At 38.2% G+C, this 20,221-nt stretch overlaps 1 protein-coding gene across 1 annotated transcript in view; it reads left to right on the top strand.

Annotated features, from left to right (window-relative positions):
- Nucleotides 1–20,221, top strand: part of GLIS3 (GLIS family zinc finger 3) — a 130,868-nt gene that overhangs the window by 83,252 nt on the left and 27,395 nt on the right. The window contains exon 6 of the mRNA XM_030968890.1: nucleotides 12,191–12,332. Coding sequence (XP_030824750.1) covers nucleotides 12,191–12,332 — 142 coding nt within the window. The remainder of the gene's footprint in view (nucleotides 1–12,190; nucleotides 12,333–20,221) is intronic.

Genomic DNA, 20,221 nt, shown 5'->3' on the forward strand with positions numbered 1-20,221 from the left:
CTAGGGATCTTTTCTGTTGAAAAGAATGAAGCCCTTTGCTGTCACACCCTGTTAGTCATGGATTCCTTTAATATATCGTGCCTGACTGGTTTTAATCCTCTCTTTAACCTCCCCCGGCATACCAAGTGACATTATTGTGTCATCTTAAGTTGCTGACTCTCCAAGACTGTACCTGTAAATGTATCTTTGATGTTGCCTATACTTAAATAGCAGGATGAAGTACATTGGTAAGAGGGGGATCTTATGTCCTGTGCTGATGTTTACACTGAGTCTTCACCCCGGATTCTGTAGATGTTTCTTCAAAGATTTGACTCTTTCCTTGGCTCTCTAAGATGGGATTATGCAATGGGATATAGGTAAATTTCCATCTTTGAATTATTTTAAGCAACTTCTGTTGATGTGTGTCTATGATTTACCATACAAGGCAAAATTCTTTTTCTGGAAATCTGTAATGCAGCCACTGTTTCTCTTCACTTCCCAACCTTTGGTTATGCAGTAAATACATTTAACTGGGAATCTCACCAGGCAATGGCATGAAATCCTATATACCAAGAAAATCCCAGCACAAATGAATTTATTAAAAGTAATTTATTGGATAGTACAATAAAATTTCATTTACTCTTCAAAGGAAAGCAGAGCCATGCAAGAGTAAAGATAGTCATGCCTGCTTTAATCACCTTTGTGTATTTTAAAAAATTATTCATAAAAATGAGGGCAAACATCTACACAAATACCATGCAAATATCTGGGAACAGATGCTGAAAATGTTTAGTAGAACATTTTAGGTATAATCTCTATGCATCATAATATTCTGTCTGTAATTTAAAAATATTTTTGTGGGGTAAAAAGCAGTGTTTGCTATCATATTTTTAAAAGGAAAAATTGCTGATTCTGCCAGGATTTCATCTTTTCATTGGGAAGATAGATGAGATTTCATCTAAGGCAGGAAGTCACTGAAAGAAAGCTAGACAGTTCCCAAAATGAGAGATTAAAGTGATGCTGAGAGGAATGTTAATGTACAACATGCCCCTCAACTACAATTACTTTTGAAATGTGTTCTCTTTATAATCTTGTTCTCATTTCAGCTTTGAAAGGACAACAATTTACAAGAGTTTTTTGTAAGCTGGCTAGACAACTAAGCCTATTTTCAGTGGCTACACTTTTTTGATTTCAGTAAAGCACAAATGTCTTTCATCTGTGAACTGATGGTACTGTATTGAAAATGAAGAATCCATAACTCTTTTAGTTTGTAAGTCTTTTTATTGAAGATAATGAAAATGAAATTGTGGAACATTGTGATACCACAGCAGCTGGATAGAAGCTCTCTAACGTGGTTTTGAGTATTAGAGAGCAGGCATCCTTTACTGCAGTTGCTGGACACTTGGAGGAGCCTGTCTCCAACTTAATGCCCGAGTGTTGGTAAACAGGGTGTTTATCATACAGAAATGATCACATATTCATTAGTTTCCCCCCTTACTGGATTTATATGTTTTACTTTATTTTACATAGTCTCATCTCTTATCAAAAGTCCTCATAGGTTCCTTGGGGTCTGTCTTCAATGTCTGGGCTGTTCCTCAGCCCCCATTTTTGAGTAAGTGCAATATAATTTTTTTCATAACTTCAGCTTTTTTAGCCTTGCAGAGCTGAGCTGGCAAGAGCTGCTTGTGTTTTGCATGGGTTCTATTTGTGAAGTTACATCCTTTATCTATTTCTCTAAGGCTGTGCTGTTCTGTTCTTCTGTCCTTGATAAGAGTAAAATGTTGCTCTGTTCTATGCATATCATTAGAATAATTTTACTCATTATCATGTCCATATTGTATCATTAACAAAATCCAGATCCCATGCTGCTGGATCACATAAGCACAGGTTGAAGGGAGTCACAGTTGTCATCTGGTGCAACCTCCCTGCTCTGTAATCCCACAGCACATTGCACAGGATTGTGTGAGACAGTTCTTGAATATCCCCAACGAGGGAGAATCCATGGCCTCTCTGGGCAATCTGTCCCAGTGCTCAGTCACACTCACAGTGAAGTTCTTCCTGGTGTTCCTGTGCATCAGTTTCTGCCTGTTGCCTCTTGTCCTATTGTGTGGCACTGCTGAGAAAAGCCTCTGACACCCTCCCTTCAAAGACCTACAGATATTGAAGAGATCCCCTCTCAGTCATCTCTTCTCAAGGCAAACAGACCCAGCTCCCTCAGCCTTCTTTGTAGGAGAGACCCAGGGGTTTGAAGCCTGTATAGAAGGTCAATACCACTGTTATGGTCTTCATGAAGGTCTATTTGTTGTGTAAGATAGCACTCAGCTTTGTACAAGTATGGGATCATTGTCTTTTCCATTCAAGTATACCAGGAAAAGTAATTTGCTACTTCTGTAGCAGTCATGCTGAAGAAATTTGTGTTTATAAATCTAAAGAAAATATTTAATTCACTTTCAAATATTGGAGTGCAATTCCCACTGTGAATGGAAAGTAATGGACTCCCCACTGGCTTTGTAGATCTTGTCATGAATATCTGCAATGTCCATTGCCTTTCTTAAAGGTTCTCTCTTTTTAAAAAGTGCATTTTCAAACAGATAAGAGATAATTTAAAAATGACAAAAAGTTCTGAATTTGTGCAGCTGTTTGGCAAAGACAAGATCAATTTAGTAACATTGACCTTCTCAAGTGAACAATACAGTGGCTATGCTTTTGGATAGTTTTAATTTTATCTATACCAGTGAATAACTGTTGTCATATATAACAGTACTTTAAGTCTATCTGTCCTGCCAAAAAAACCCAAAACTGACACAGATTTAAAAGATTGATTCTATGTAATTAAAAGAAAGTGAAATAATTAAAGATATGACTAGTTAGCTCCATCTTTGTGAAAAAGGAAGAGATAATTTGTTGACATAACAGTTGACATAAACAAGACCAGCTGAAGGGAATGCAAAAGTCTTAGTCTGGACTTTGAATTGAAGGATGATTTATACCAAATAATATCCTCATTCAGCTGACCAGCTTTTGATTTCTTAGCAGTTCTAATTGACCAGATGTCTTGGTCCTTTTATTTAAATTATTTATGGGTCAGATATATTACTTAGACAGGCTTTGAGGTACTGAATGCTTTCCTGACAACTGTCCTTAAAAGTTGTCTGTCCTGTAAACCTGTACCATCTTAGATCATTTAAATGGATCTGGAGGAACCCATGCAAGGCTTCAACTGACCAGATAAGTTAGCACATCAGCAGATACTCAGTTATACTCCTATGTCACTATTACTTTTAGCCTAACACAGGAATTATGTTTATTTCTCTTGAGTTTTTTTCTGGAACAAAAATTTTTGTACTCTCTCTGCCAGAAATAAAATATCATAGAGGCATAGCTTCAGGAAAGGCAGTCCAAAGGATATTTCTGAAAATTATCTAGACACGATCGAGATTTTTAAAAATTGTAGTTTCCATGGTACATGTACCAAATCACTAAGGAATGGAGGGAGTGATGAAACTGAAGGAGATAAGAGCTATGTGCAGGGCTTCTAGATTGATTTATTTCTTCCTGGTAATCTTTCTTTTTCACACAGATTGGTCAGTAAATGTAAAATGATGTCTGAACAGACAGTCTTGAGAAGTTAGGAAAGCATTATCCCAATCACCAATCAAGATGGGTGCTACCATCATTTGTTCCTATGATATCCAACTGGAAGGAAGTTTTTTCAGATGTTATTTTGCTGTGCAGGAATAAAGCACAGAAGGCAATCAGAATATCTCTAATCCTGGTGCTATTTATGCATTATTTCTTCCCTGTTGCATTTATTGCTCTTCCAAGATTGATGGGCTAGCAATGGTAGGAAGTTTTCGGAGTGCTATTCCTGATTACAATAAGAAAAATGGTGATAGACTGCACTGCTGAGATGAAGCAGGCAGTATGACACCTCAGCCATATCCACTCCTACTTCACACTGTGGTAGAGGCTAGTAGTAGAGCAGACAGTCCATACTAGGTGTGGAGCACACTCAAAGCAATGGGATAAGGATTTAAATCATCTGGCCAAAGAAATCAGTGGCATTCCCTTTCCGAGTGGTCTCTGCTGAGCTTGATGAGGGTTCCCATCTGAACTGAGGGGCCTTTACACCTTGCTTATAAAGATGTTATAGATAGTCCTCTTCTCTCACTGTGCAACCTCTATATTGGCAAAAAGGGAATATAAAATCCTCACCTTTAGAGGCAGATCTTAATAATTTAATTCTTCTGAAGCCTAGTTATTTTATATTCCTTTTCCAGAAGTTCACTTCTTCTCTCTTAGAGCCCTGTAACACATAATGTATATAGAATATAGAATGGTTTGGCTTGGAAGGGGCCTTAAGATCTAATTTCAGGGCTCTGCCATGGGCAGGGACACCTCCCTCTAGACCAGGTTGCTCAAAGCCCCATCCTGAACTCTTCCAGGGATGGGGCGTCTACAGCTTCTCTGGGCAACCTGTTCCAATGTCTCACCACCCTCACAATAAAGAATTTCTTCCTGACATTTAATTTAAACCTACTTTGTTTCAATTTTAAGCCAGTCACCCTTGCCTATCAATACAGTTCCTGAAAGAGCATCCCTCTCCAGCTTCCCTGTAGGCCCCCTTCAGATACTGGAAAGCTCCTATGAAGTCTCTTTCTCCCCTCCCCTCCCTCCCCTCCCCTCCCTCCCCCCCTCTCCTTTTTAATTCTTTTACAGTACAGTAGAAACAGGGTTTTTATTGTGACTACATATTGATTTTACCACACAAGTGACGAAGCTACCAGTTTGCTTTAAGATTCTAGAAAAAACAAAATTTTATACTAGCCTTTAGATTTTGTGAATTACACAAGAAGAAAACAGTGTCTGGGGATTTTTTTTTAGCTAGTATCCTTTGTTTGTTAATTTAATGACAGCTTTCCAGTTTTTTCTTTCCTTTCTTTCTCAGTATTTGAACTAAGCTTTTTTGCAGCTCAAGAAACACGGTGCTTATTGTGTTTCTTATATGAATGAAATTATTTTTTAAAATATTTTTCTAACTCAGAATGTTTAATTGATGAGGAAGGTGGGAGCCAAGGAGGGTTAGAGCATTACACCACTGGTGTTTCAGGTTATTCAGGCACTAAGCTAATTACCAGTGACAGTCTCCATTATGTGACTATATTAATCTGGAAGAGCTGCTCTGTTTGTGAACACCTTCCTCACGGGGAGCAAACATACTACCATATGAGATAAGTGGATTCTGCGTCTTTCTGTTTTTGCTTGATCTTATTCAGACTCTTTGTTCAGATTTCACTGTTTAAACTGCAAATGGGAGAATGGGTTGAAAGAGAAGCAAACCTATTTTCTTGCTTTGACAGCAGTTGAAAATAAGGATATTTTCCCTCATTTGTTCTCTATGACGTTCAGTTAAAAGATGTCACCAATGCAAAAAGAAGTGTATTCAGGGCCACAGGGTCAGTGAGCAGTGCCCATGGCAACCAAGAAACTATTCTGCAGAAGAAAATGCAGTAAGGAGTAAGTGTTTTAATCCCCAACTTCAATCCCTTTCCTTCCTGTCTTCAGAATGAAATATAAATCAGACACCATGGTGTTCAGCAATTTTTCATGAAAGGCATGTTTGCAAAAAGAGATTATGAATGGGCAGCAGTGTTTAAGGAATTTAATCATACAATTTGCTGGAAAACTGTTGAGAGTAGGAGTGACGAGTTCTTTTGAGCGTGGTCAGTGAGACACAGGAAGACAGGCTCTGAAAGCCGTGCACCACTGGCTGTGGCTGACCGCCCTGCAGCGGCAGCGGAGTGTGCTGAGGTGGGATGTGCAAGGTGTGCTTCTCAAGGAACACCCATTGTGGGCAATATGCTTTGCCAGCACTACATTTAGAACTTTGCTCACCAGGGAGAAGGAAAAGTTGAAATCCCCCAGTGGTTTTCATGGTGTTCTCACAGCTGTGGCTGTTTTATAACAGGGAGATTGTTGGTTCATTTTACTTATTGGTTAATATTTGTTATTCCGTATACTGATTCCTTCCTGCATTTGGTTTCTGTCCTGACCTTATACTCCTGTGAGCTCTGGTAGTGTGACATGTTGAAAAGTGCATGATAGAGAAAGAATAAATGCTGTCACTCTTATTACATTAACACCCATGGCAGAAAAAAGGAAACCAACCCAGATTGTCTCAAAATTCTGTAAACAATTTCATGCTCATAGCATTTCATGTTCTTCAGGTCCATTTTTGATATCAAACAATATCCTCTTCTCTATTTCTTTGTCTTCACTTCCTTGCAACACTTTATGCATGAACATGGTCTTGATAGAGCAGGAATCTTTCTCTCTTCTGGTAGAGAGACTCCATGGGTGGGCTTGGCAGTGCTGGGTGTACACTTGGACTTGGTGATCATACTGGTATTTTTCAACCTGAATGATTCTATGATTCTCATTAGCCTATCAAACTTCAGTCTGGGCTTTGAATGCACTGCCCTGTTCATTATGCTCCTTAAGCAACACCAGGGTCTGAGCAAGCAAGATTTAAACTGTGCATAGGATGCCTAGGAGGTTGCAGTTCAGCACCCTGATACCAGCACATATACCCTTCAAGTCTTTAGTACTGTCCTCAACGAGGGTTCCTGTTCCAGGATGAGATCTCTGTGATTTCACACTGCTGGATCTGGATTTGGGCAGCTGCACTGGCAGGTGCTGATTTTGGAGCCCTCAGTACTGCTCCCGAAGCAGCCATGTATTGGCCTCATTTGCAAGGTCCATTTGAGGAGGGCTGAATTATGGCTTTAACAACAAAAAACCCAACCTGACACAGAAGTGCCCCACAGTAAATCAGAGACAGTAGAAACTCGGAAAGTTAGCAGTGCTAGCCTAACTAGCACTTCACATCATTGTCTCGCCTGATAAAGACAGCAGAACAGAGCACCATTTTACTCTGATAAGGAGAATAGAACAGCACAGCCTTGGAGAAATAGATGAAGGATGTAATTTAGGCAAACAGAAGCCACACAAAATGCAATCAGGATGCCAGCTGAGCTCTGCTGACGAAGCAGAAGTTATGCAAAACAATGATATTGCACTTACATGAAAAAGGGGGTCGAGCCACATAAAAAGGACGCGGGGCGTTGAAAACTGCCAAAGAAGGTCCCACAGAACCTATAAGGACTTCTGATAAGGGGTACAACTATGTAAAATAAAGTAATACATAAACATCTGGCCAGTGGGATAGCTGAAGAATGTGTGACTGGTGTGTAAAATAAACACTCTGTTTATGTAATGCTCAGGACATTCAGCTGGAGGAAGGATCCCCTGAGTGACCAGCACACTGCACTAATGAATGCCTGCTCTCTAATAGTCAAAACCATGTTAGAAAATTCCTGTCTGGCTGCTATCATGCCATGTAGCACACTAAACAGACAATTCACAGACAATGAAAATGTACAGGGATGCCTTGAGGAATTTTTGCAAAAGTAGAAGTCATATATGGCTGAAGGCTAATGATTTTGACCTCTTGATAGTAGAGTAGTAGAGTTTTTCAGTTCTAGTCCTAGACTCTCTTCAAGAGATTATTTTGAAGAGACAATTTTCATGTATGACCTGGTACATGCATACATTTAGGTTCAGGTGGAGATAAATACAGAACTAAATATTTAAAGTGAAGGCCAGTGTTATGTAAAGGATGCTGCAGTTAAAGAAAAAAAATTACAAATGAAATCTGAAAACCTCTTTCTGTATAAACAATTGTTGACATTATTAATCTACAGATTACCATGGCAATTTTTGGTAATCTGTGATAAGGAGAAAAGTATGTTTGTGCTAAATGAAGCGCCTGGTGGATAAGTATCTGTTTCTTTTACACATTTTTCCTCTCATGAAGTGAAAATTTGCCAAACAGATGTATCTTCAGAACAAGAAAGCAAATAATTTTGCAGTAGAAGTGTTTTCTTTGTCAGGTTGCATTTACTTGGAAAAATGGAGGCTTAGCAATATCGTATAATAGCTATATACCCAAATCAGCCTAGCACAAAACAGTAGGTTTTTTCCTGCTTTTTGAATTGAACTGGTCAGCTATTAGACTGATGTTCACATTAAAATCAGCTACAAGCCTCTTGGAACTGCCTGAAGAAGAGGATGAAATAAAAAGGGCCATAGATATAATTTGTATAACATTTCAGATTTGATACATCCTGATGTGGGACAGGAAGAGATGTAATATATGTGTGTGTTTGTGTGTGTTCGTTTGTATGTGTGTGTGTATTTTTGTGTGTATGTGTGTGTGTGTGTGTGTATGTGTTCAAACGTCTGTATGACTGCTTTTCAATTTTCAACTGGACTGTGGTTTTTTTGTTTATTTTAGAAAAATGCCACTGCACTCACTCTAACTGTACTTCCCTTTTTTAAAGTAAGATTTTCAGGGTTTTTTTTTAATTAGATGTTTACTTTCAGATCTGTCCCAGCTGAAATTTTTCCCTTAAGGTGGTCTTCTTGGTAGTCTGTATTGTCTTAGTAATGATTTAATGCAAAATAGTCCTCAAATTAGAATAACACCAATCAAAAGAAAACTCTCTTTTCGATATATTATATATATATAGAAATATATATATATATAAAGCAGGATTCATTTTAATGTTATCAATCTTAATGCAACAGTGTTTTCCTCTTATAATATTGCTTTAAAATCAGAATTTCTTATTGACTTGAAATTTGCCAAGGTTACCTAATTGTGTAGGTTCCAGGTCTTTTTGATTTTTAATCCAAGACACTGAAAAACATTTTTTATGTGTTTTCCTGATCTACGCTAGAACATGAAGATGGAAATCATTTTTATATTGAACTCAAATGTTCAATATAGTAAAACTTTGAGAGTAGCAAAAGTACTTATTTCTTGTATAGAACCTAACATCACTACTGTGCAGGTGGGCTAGTTGAACTTGATTTTTATTGTTTTTTCTGGCCAAGTGTTTAATTGAAATGGGATCTAAAGGCAGGGGAAAGTAGCACACACACACACGCACACACAGAGGCATATCTGAAAGCCATGGTAGACAATTAGCAGAGTGTTTCTCTTTAGAAGTCTTGCACAGATGACTCCCTGAAAACAAAGAGTACAGAGAATCCCTTCTGTCGCATTGCTTCATTGCCCCAAGATGTCTGTAGTCCGCAGAGGCAAGAATTAGGACAATTTTTATTGATTCCACGTCATTGTCTGTTGTCAGAAAGATTCAGTACTGTGCAAGGAAGTGCTGGACCTTGAAGCTGATCTTTGTGAGTAAAAGGATGATCTGTATTCAGCAAGAAAAACCATAATATGAGTAAATACTGTCTTACAGCATCGCTTCATAAACCTGAATTTTTCTAGTGGTGACATCTGTGTACTCTCAATGCCATGATACTAGTAGGACATAATTTTACTCTAACTATACAAGGAAATATTAAATTACAGGTACTCCTACAGAAAAGCTAGTACAATGTGGCCCCGTGTAGACAGGTTGTGCTTTGCTCTCACAATGGCAGCTTAAATTACAGACAACGAAAATGAGAAAAAACTACCTACTTTGAACTCGACATTAGTAAACTTAATACACAAACTGTGTAAATAGCAGAAATTCCTCCTTGTCTTTATACACAAAACAAAACCATATCTATAGAATGATTACAGTTAGTGTAAAAAATTCCTGTCAATGAAACATACCAGTATTTAGTGGGGAGGGAGGGTTTGCTAGTTTTAGACATGGCAGACACACATCTTAACCTGCGTAAAAATAAATAGACTATAACTAATGTCTCACTTACATATGTAAATACTTTACTCGGTGCACAGCATGCATGTATATTAAGCACACGTTTATGTAAGCAAGACTTAAAATGCTATGATTTGATGAGATAACTGGCATATTTGAATGACTGACAGTGTCTAGACTTTGCTGAAGAATTAATCAAGTTAAGCTGAATATGTACAGGCAGGTTTTGAAGTTACTGAACTATGTTTTCTGGTTTAGGATTTCTCAAGCTATTCTTTTCGTATGAAGCATATTCATAATCACACCTATCATATGTTTTTTTTGTTCTAAATATCAAAGGATATGCAAATACAAGATTCCTGAACAGTGCAAATTAGAAAAATCTGTAAAATAGCTGGTTGCATATTTTAAAGAATTACTTAATTCTTGTAACTAATGTGTAAATACTTAACTCTCATTTTCTTGTTTTTCTCACTGTTTTATCAGTGAGTGCCATCTGATATAGAAAATTTATCTGTTTCTTAAAAAATTCAGACAACTTTACACAGGCTTCTTCTGTGATTGTGTATTCTGTATTATAGAATCCTGATTCTTTTATAGAAGTCAGATTTTTTTATATTATATTCACTTTAGATTCCATAGAAATTTAAATTCACATAAGGCTTAATGATAATGGAGCGTAAGGATTTGAATGAGGATATATTTGACATTTAATTTCACAAGCACTGAGTTTCATGAAAAAGCCATGTTACTAGTGATAGCAGGAAACCTAGCCCAATTACTGGATAACAGCAGAAAATGACATGTATCAAAGTGGGAGAAATATTTCTGCTTACAACAAGACTGTAAATATGGATAATAAACAAAATCATTTGCCAGGGTATTTCTTCCCTTCTCCCTCTTCCTCATCCATTCTCCCCCTTCCTACAGTTCTAGAATAGCAAATGTGCCTCACAAAGGTAGTGCACCAGCTATACTGGCTGGTTAAGTTTTTAAGAGAAGAAATCTCCAGCATGCAGAGTGTGTGCATAGGTATCACAGGCTATGTAGTATCTCCAGCTACAGGATTGGGTGTTTAGGAGGTGCAAGACCAGCTCTCCACTCAGTTGCCATGGTTTTACAGTAGTGCATGTTACCAAAAGTAATTTTAGTGTTTATCAGCATTTTGTGGCACAAGGGTCATCTTGTGGCAATGGGTCTTTTTATGGTTGCGTTAAGAATCATTTCCTCTTATTTCATTTGCCTGTCCCTGGGGTGTTCAAGGTTGGTTGGTGCTCTGAACAGCCTGATCTAGTGGAAGGTGCCTCTGCCTGTGGCAGGGGCACTGGGACTTGGTTCTTCCAAATGAAAACTGTTCTGTGATTAATTTCTGAGTATAGTATGTGCAGAAATTTGTCTTTTGGTTCCTCTTCCTCCTCCCTTTAGGAGTTGTTTAGAGGTGCTAGGCTATCTTCTAGTTAACTGTTACCTGCTCATCCCCCATGGCACCAAACAAGAGAGGAGAAGGCTCAGTGGCCTCTGTGAGATTTTCTTCTTGGGAAGGTGCAGCACATTCAAATGCACTAGGTCAGGGTTCTTTCCATCATGCTGCACAAACCTGGATAACATGGCAGGATATTTATGGGCATCTCAGCCACTGCAGTAGCCCACATGCTTGTAAGCACAAACCTTCATTTTCCAGGCTTTTAAATTAAAACATCAACAAAATGACTTAAAGGAACAGGCAAATTTTTATATATATAACATTAACATCAGGCAGCAGATCAGGACAGGCATCAGTCCCAGCAGCCTGCAGTAGCATCCATAATCTGTCCTAAACCTCAGCATGCAGTTTAGCATTACAGCCACACCATCCTTCTTAGGGTGCTGCAGCCATGACAGAGCTCTCTCAGTTCTGCAGTAATGTGAAACAAATATAGTCCTAGTCTGTTTAAGAATGGTGTCTCAAGAAAACTTTAGTCCATATTGAAGTGGTCCTATTTCCACTTGCCCATATATTACCTCTCCTAAGTGGTTGTTCCCAGTCACTCACTTCCAGCATGAAACCAGCATGAAACTATTTGTATCCATTATAGTACCCCTCTGCTGGTACAAGCATGCCAGACATTTGATAAATCTTCAATACCCATTAACCGGGGCACTCCTCTCTTTTGCAGTGTGTGACAAAAGAGCACTGAAGTCCTTCTGTTCAAGATCCTACCTGTACAAGTAGTGCTTGTACTAAGTACAGTCTTGTTAAGCATCTGGAAGTGTTTTCTTCCTCAGATTCAAAAAGTGCCTGCTAGATTGAAAGGATGGTATTAATGATGATTTAAAAGGGAAGGTTTCTGATTGTGCTCTATTTCTTTCTCTAACCTCAACATTTCTTCATTTTAATTTTTCACTGTCTTAAGGATTTTTGTGATTATTTCCTTTCTTTTGTACATGTCCATCTTTTGTTATAATTTCTCCTTTTTTATCTCGTTTTTCAGTTGAGATCAAGCTCAGAGATTGGCCAGGACATCCTGAATGACTGCCTTGCAATCCAGCCCCTCCAGCCAGCCCTGTCACCACAGGATGCTGTAGATAATACCATGGGACACTCCCCAGGGTCTGCTTGTGATATTTACCCAGGTATAAAATAAGACAGATAAAAAGCTGCTGTATTATTCATCACTTAATATTAGGGATCACTTTGTAGAGTAGAATGTACTCTGATATCCATATCTATCTCATAAGAAGGATAGAATATGAAAAGCAATATAAAAAAAGATTTTGAACATGTTTTTATATGTTTTTTGGAGGGAAGGAAAACCAATCATACTATACCCATGAAAAGACCTAATACAACATAGTTGGATATTTTTGTTCTGTGGGCATTTGATTCTGCAACCAATTTACTTCTACCATTCCTTGTAGACATCTTGATTACATTATTTAATTTAAAATCACAGTATTTTTCCTCTGCCTTATTCATGGATCACATATCAGTTTTTCAATTGATCTACATTAAGAAACTGAAATGCTGCATTATGAGTATAAATATACAATTGACTATAAATATACAATAAACACATTTACACTATGAGTGTATAATCCTATTGTATTGTTTCAGCTAAATATCTGAGATTTTCCTACTAAAATACCTCTGTCATACCTGCCTACATGTACAATTTTTTGTTAACATTTCAAAAAAATTTGAAACGATCAGTAAGTTATGAGTGATAATAAATCTTAAAGCTCAAGAGGGCAATGGGCAGGATGTTGACATTTTTTAATGCAGTATTTTAGTAATTGTGAGAGCCTCTGTTTTTAAGTTTCAGGCAAAATGCATTATGTCTTTTATCACTTCAACTTTTAAGTTGAAGAGAGAACCAGACGTAGGAAGTGAATTAATTGGTTTCATTTATGTTATCTGCAGTGATGAAAATGACATTATATGAAGCGGCCACTTCAATAAGTGGTTTTATTTTACTGAATGGTTTGTAAAACTACCAATTCTATTTCACGTTTTTGTCAAGGCTGCTGTGAGCCACACAATAGTTGGTGATGTTGTAGGTTTATATGACAAAATTCAGGACATTTAAAGCTGTGATTGATTGTATTCTAGTTCATTAAGTAGTTGGTATTACTTGTATGCTGTTAACTTTTAAATGCCACAGTCTGAGTACAGACCGAGTGTGACATTTACTGTGTGAAAGAAAAGGGAAATTTCAGATTTTAAAAATGTGATTTTGGCCAGAGAAACTCTGGGAACATGTAGCTGGTTATAGTTGTTTATTTTACATTGTGCATTGAGAGGGAGTTGGATAGTGAGGAATGTTGAGATTTTTTTAAAAAATGTTTATGGTTTTACTAAGTGTAACATGCAAAACTAAGAGATAACAAAGGCTCAGCTTTTCCTTTTCTTTTCAAGTTCCTAGACAGAATGGAATCTGGGATGGGACAGTGTGTCAGACTTCAGAAATTGAGGATATTCTCATATGAGATGGGCACTCCTCCCTGGCTTCCAGGCTACACTTAAATTTCAGGCTCTCTCTGCTGGGTTAGTTCAAGCACAGGCTGACAGTGGCTTGAACAAGCCGCTGCTCATGACAAGCTGGGTAAAGCTGCTGCCTCCAGCCAGCCCTCAGCTGGCAATTGTCTGCCATCATGGTGTTTCACAGACAGCTTCTGAGACTGAGGTATTACTTTCCGTAGTCTCATTCGTGCATTGTCTTTCAATACTTGATGTTTGCAGCACTACTGTTACGAATTTGAACGAGGCCAAACTTTCTCTGGAGAAAGAGGTTCTCGTTTATTAAAATAGCTGCAGGGAATGGAGTACCCAGGATAAGCCCAGTCACCCATACAGCGAGCCAAAAACCAGAACAGTGCACTACCCCTAAGTGCACTGGGTTCTCCCCAGGAAACAAGCATCCAAAAATCAAAACCCCGACCCAACTGAACTTCCCCCATTTATAGCCCCCTTTGAGTCCAGGATTGGTCCATTTTGGATCCGCATGACGATTGGTCCATTTCCAGGCTTCTCATTGGTCTTTAACGCCGTTCATTCTGGGCCAATTTTTTCTGCAGGGCTTCGAATGATCGGTCAGGTCTTCCATCCAATCCCTTTCGACGTCGCCTTGCCCCGCCGGACCACTGTTCTACCAAATCCTGGACCCTTCTCCTAGAATGTTCTAATCAGTCCCCCCCTTAACATAATACAATTAATATAACATAATTAATACAATACAATTGAACTATACCCTAATTTAACATAACTTAACTTTTACCTATAACAACTCCCCCGTCTAAAACTTTGATCGGGCTTTAGCCTGCATCAACCTCTTAACAGTCTCTTGACAGTTATTTAATTAGTTTCTTAACCAGTCTTTTAATCAGCACTTTAACATGTTTCCTCTTCAATCACGTATAGTTGTCTCAATGTCTGTTAAATCTGGTTCATAAGCTGCATGTCTCACTTCTCCTTTTAATCAGTTTCCTTTCTGAACAGATCCATTTTTCTTTCATAGGGCATTCCCCCAACAATTTCTGTTTAAAAATTTCCTATATTTTCAAATAGCCAATAGACTTTGCCGTCCTCTATACAGGTGGTTAACAATAAAAAAAAGTTGATACAATTGGGACTCGGATTCGAGTGTGTTCTGAGGACGGCAGTCCAAGACTCTCCTGCGTACAGAGGATGATAGCATTTTCACATGATTGTATCTCCCCCTTATTGATGCTGATAAGTAGGAGGATCAATAGAACTGGGGGTCTGGTACAGGCTACTCTCCCATTCATGGCTCCCCTCCACAGAGGATCAGCGACTCTGTTTGGCAAGAGTATATCCTGATCCGGTCTTGCCCCCTCCTTCTCTTCTCTTTCCTTACTACTTGTGCTGTTCTTACCAGTTATTGTTGCAGGAGTCTACTTCCCCTTTTGTATCAGCCTGTTCTTTCTTTCTTTTAGGGCCAGATTGCTAAGGTGCGTGGGAATGCTCTATCGCTTCTCAGATCACAGGATTTGTAAAAGGGAATACCAGAGATTAAAACATGTTTTTGATAATTCATATAATCTCACTTCCATATATAAATACCATTTCCTTAAATTAAAAGAATGTTAAAAACTTTTCAATTAAATATCTTATAACAAATTTAACAGAGTTCTTATTATAACTTATAGTTTATGTGGTTCTCATGGTGTTCCTGATGTCTTCTTTAACTTATCTGTAGTGGGAGATCATCTCTCAGGAGCAGAAAACGGCCCTTTTACTCTGGTGACGTGTCCATCCTTGTTCATCCTAATGGCTGTTTCTATAATGAGTAAAACTTGAAATGGACCTTCCCATTTTGGAATTAGTGGTTGTTCTTTCCAGGTCTTAATTAACACCCAGTCACCAGGCTGGAATTTGTGGATTTTAAAATCAATAGGAGTAGTTTGAGGAAGGTGTCCCTTGTTCCTTAGCTCCTCTAAAGTGCAGGTTATAGTCTTTATATATTTTCTCATGCCTAATTCTCCTTCTTCATATGTTCCCATATTACCTGGAGTAGTTAAGAATGGTAAGCCAAACATCATCTCATATGGAGAAATCCCTATATCTGCCCTTGGTTTAGTCCTTATTCTCAGTAATGCCAGAGGGAGACATCTTAACCAATTCATTTTTGTTTCTTCTGTTAATTTTGTGAGAGTTATTGTAAGAGTCTGGTTCATTCTCTCTACTCTTCCAGAACTTTGAGGTCTCCATGGGGTATGAAATCTCCAGATGATATTTAAGGCCTCTGTTATTTGTTGTAATATCTTGGTGGTAAAATGAGGACCTCTATCAGAGTCAATAGTATTAATCATTCCATATCAGGGTATGATTTCTTCTAATAAGATTTTACTTACAGTCTTGGCTGTTGCTCTTGTGGTTGGGTATGCCTCCACCCAATGAGTTAGATGATCTATTATCACCAGTAAATACTTATTTCTCTGTACTTGTAGTAATTCTGTAAAGTCTGTCTGTACATGTTGAAATGGCCTTTTTGCCAATTCTTTGAGGTAATTTCCTCATTACTTTTCTATTTATCTTCTGACATACCATGCATTCTTGAGTTATTATCTTGGCAATTTCCCACACCCCGATACACACATAAGTTCTCATAAAATGATCATGTAAGGCTTGAGTATCCCAATGGATTGAGGCATGTAGGTCTTCTAATATCTTTCTGGTTAATGCCTTGTTTAATATTTGTTTACCATCTGGCATCCTCCATTCTCCTTTTCCATTTTGGACTGCACCATGTTTTAGTAATTCCTCTTGTTCTTTTTCATTAAATATAGGGATCTCCTCCTTTTCTTGATCTTCCCCATTCCCATCTCCTACTTCATTTAACCTGAAGATCTTTTCAGAATCTTCTAGAGCAGCCCTTTTTGCAGTTGCGTCTGCCAAGTTGTTCCCTTTTATTTCTCTAGTATCACCTTTTTGATGTCCCTTTATATGTACCACTGCAATTTCTTTTGGTCCTTTCAAGGCTTCTAACACTGCCTTTATGAGGCCTTCATGAATTAGGGTTTTTCCCTTTGAGTTGACAAATCCTCTCTCTACCCAGATCTTCCCAAAAGTATGTACTACCCCATAGGCATATTTAGAGTCAGTGAATATGGTACCACTTCTTTGATCAAGCCATTTTAGCCCTTTTAATAATGCATATAGTTCACAGCATTGTGCAGACCAACTATTGGGAAGCTTTCCTTTTCTATGACTGTCATCGTATGCTCATTTACAATAGCATACCCTGATACTCGCTTACCATCTACTACCCGTGATGAACCATCTATAAACAGTATATCTCCTTCAGGTCAAGGTAGTTCTAATAAATCTTCTCTAACTTTTATCTGCAAATCTATGGTTTCAAGGCAGTGATGTTCCAATTCTTCTTTTGGTTCTCCATATAAAAATTGTGCGGGATTTTGGATCCTTGTTGTTGTCAATTCTATATTTTCACTTTTGTTTAATATCAATTCATATTTTAAAAGTCTGCTATCTGAAATCCATTGACAGGCTTTCTTACTTAGTATACTTTTTATATCATGGGGAGTATACACCTTGATCTTGTTTCCTAATGTCAACTTGTAACCTTCCTCCACAAGAGTTACAGTTCCAGCCACTGCCTGGAGACAAGTGGACCAGCCTCCAGCAATTTGGAGAGATAAGCAGTGGGTTTTCACACCCCACACCATTCTTGTACAATGACTCCATAAGCTATTCCTTCTTCTACATTGACAAATAGTTCAAACAGTCTATTTAAATCTGGTAAACTTAATACCTGAACATTTGCCAACTTTTCTTTTAGGTCTTCTAACTTTTTCTCATCATTTTCATCCCAACTTATGGGCTCATGTTCAACTAATTTATCATATAGAAACTTAACTAATTTTGTGTGTCCATCTATCCATAATTTACAATACCCAATTAATCCTAGTAATTTTCTCACATCTGTTTTTGGTTTTGGGGCTGGCAATGATAGTATTCCCTGAATTCGGTCAGCATCTAATCTCTTATACCATTTCCCAATTATATGGCCTAGATACTTCACTTCTGGTTCCACAAATTGCAACTTTCTTTTAGATACTTTTAACACCTTTTCCCCTAGGAAGTTCAGTAAATTAACAGTTGTTGTTTGTACCTCTTCTTTCTGTTCCCGAGAAATTAATAGATCATCTACATACTATAGGATTTGAGATCCTTTTTCAGGTATAAACCGTTTCATTAGTTCTTCTAGGGTTTGGCTGAATAGGTTTGGTGACTCTGTGAATCCCTGAGGCAATCTTGTCCATTGTAATTGTTGTTTTCTCCCAGTTTCCTCATCTTCCCATTCAAATATGAACCATTTTCTACTTTCTTTCTCAAGCGGACAGGACCAAAAAGCATCTTTTAAATCTATAACACTAAACCATGCATGTCTCGATGGTACTTTGCTCAATAAATTATACAGGTTGGCTACTACTGGGTATCGAGTAACAGTTTGCTTATTTACTTCTCATAAATCTTGGACTAATTGGTATGTACCATCGGGTTTCTTTATGGGTGATATTGGGGTGTTATGTGGAGACATGCATGGTTCTAAAATTCCTTCTTTAATTAAGTCTTTAATTACAGGTGTTAATCCTTGCTTCCCTCCTACAGAAATTGGATATTGTTTAACTCTTACTGGGGGAATGTCAGGTTTCATTTTGATTTCTATGGGTGGAATTTCCAACAGTCCATGACCCCCTCCTTCTGCCCACACTCTCAGATCTATCTCTTTCTCATCTTCTTCTTTTCAAACCATCATTTTCACTACCATACATTTTCCTTCAAGGACTACCCCTATTCTTAGCTGCACTTGTAAATCCCGGCCTAAGAGGTTAGAGTCTAATTCAGGCATATACAGCAGGTCAGCACAGCCTTCTCTGAAACATCCTTTTATAGGTACTTCTTCAATAATGGGTACTTCAAAAGGGTTATTCTCAGCACCTTTAACTTTACAGGTTCAGTTACTAATTCGCATCCCTTGGGAATCTTTGAAATACTTGAATGATCTGCTCCAGTATCCGCTAAAAATTCCATTTCTTCACTCTGAGGGCCAATTTCTAGGTTTACCAGGGGCTCCTTTTGATGTCCAATATCATCCCTCAGAACGCAGAGCTCCTGACACCCATAGTCCTCTCCTTTCAGCCTTTTCCCTAAGATGTCTTGTTCCTGAGCAATAACCTCATCCATCTTTCTTCTTCTGCAGAAGTTTCTGGTATGTCCTTTCTTACCACAATAAAAGCATATGATTTCTGCCCAAGGTGGTCTTCCCTCGGGCCAAGGTGACTTATTATCTCTGTCTGGCTCATACCTCCTACTTGGCTGATCTTTAAATCCACTTATTCTTGGACCTGTATACTCGCTTTTCCCATCTCTTGGTGACCCACTATTCTCAAATCTAGCACTCTCTCTAGCTACTGCTACCATAATTTTTGCTTTTGTCCTGGTCTTCTCCTCGTCCCTCCTTAGATATACTTTTTGCACTTCTCTTAATAACGCGTTTATTCCTCTTTCCTGCCAATCATCTAACTTTTCCAATTTCCTTCGTATATCCACCCAGGCCTTAGTTACAAATTGAATTTTAACTAAAACTTGTCCTTCTGGACTATCTGGATCCACACATGAGTATAACTGAAAGTTTCTTTTTAATCTTTGTAACCAGGCACTGGGTGATTAATCTCGCTCCTGTTGACTATCAAATGCCAATCTTGCATTATTTGTTCTTGAGACTGCTTCTCTTATCCCGCTTACAATTAGTGTCCTATATTGCCTCATGCTCACTCTTCCCTCTTTCTGGTTTGGATCCCAGAAAGATTGGATTAGGTTGGTTAATAGGCATTTTATCTTCCCCTCTAGGACCCCCTCTATTTTCTCTTTCCCAAATCCTCATACCCGCGGTACGAATCATTTGTATTTCTTTGGAAGAAAACAATATTTCTAGGATAGACTTTAATTCCTCCCATGGAAAGATGTTAGGCCCTAAGGATTGGTCTAATTGTTGGGAGGTGCCTATTGGGTCTTCTAATAAAGTTTTAATTTCTTTCTTAAATTTTCTAACTTCAGAGGCGGTTAACGAGGCATTCACAAAACCAATACCACCTCTGCCCCACCCCACCTCCCCGCCCGTAGGCGCTTCCCTTAGAGGAAGTAACTTTTCAGTTCTCCCACATTCATCTTGAATTTTCTTTGCTTGGAACCTTGTGTTATATTGATGGCTTGCTACATGCTCATCTGGTTCAATTAACTTATTTTCCTCTATACCTTTATAACAACAGGCCTTTTTCACTCCCTGACCTTTTGTTTGCAAACTTTCCTCCTGCTTTTGACTCTCAGGATGTTAGGGTACAGGGGATAAATAAAAAGGAATGTTTTGTGATGTTCCAGGAATAAGAATAGGGGAAGAGGTACTTTGGATTATGGGTTGAAGTATGGGGGAAAAATAAAAAGGGGTATTTTGGAAAGTTTTGGGAGCCAAGACTGGTAT

Source organism: Camarhynchus parvulus, chromosome Z (assembly GCF_901933205.1).
Source record: "Camarhynchus parvulus chromosome Z, STF_HiC, whole genome shotgun sequence".
NCBI classification, from domain to species: Eukaryota; Metazoa; Chordata; class Aves; order Passeriformes; family Thraupidae; genus Camarhynchus; species Camarhynchus parvulus.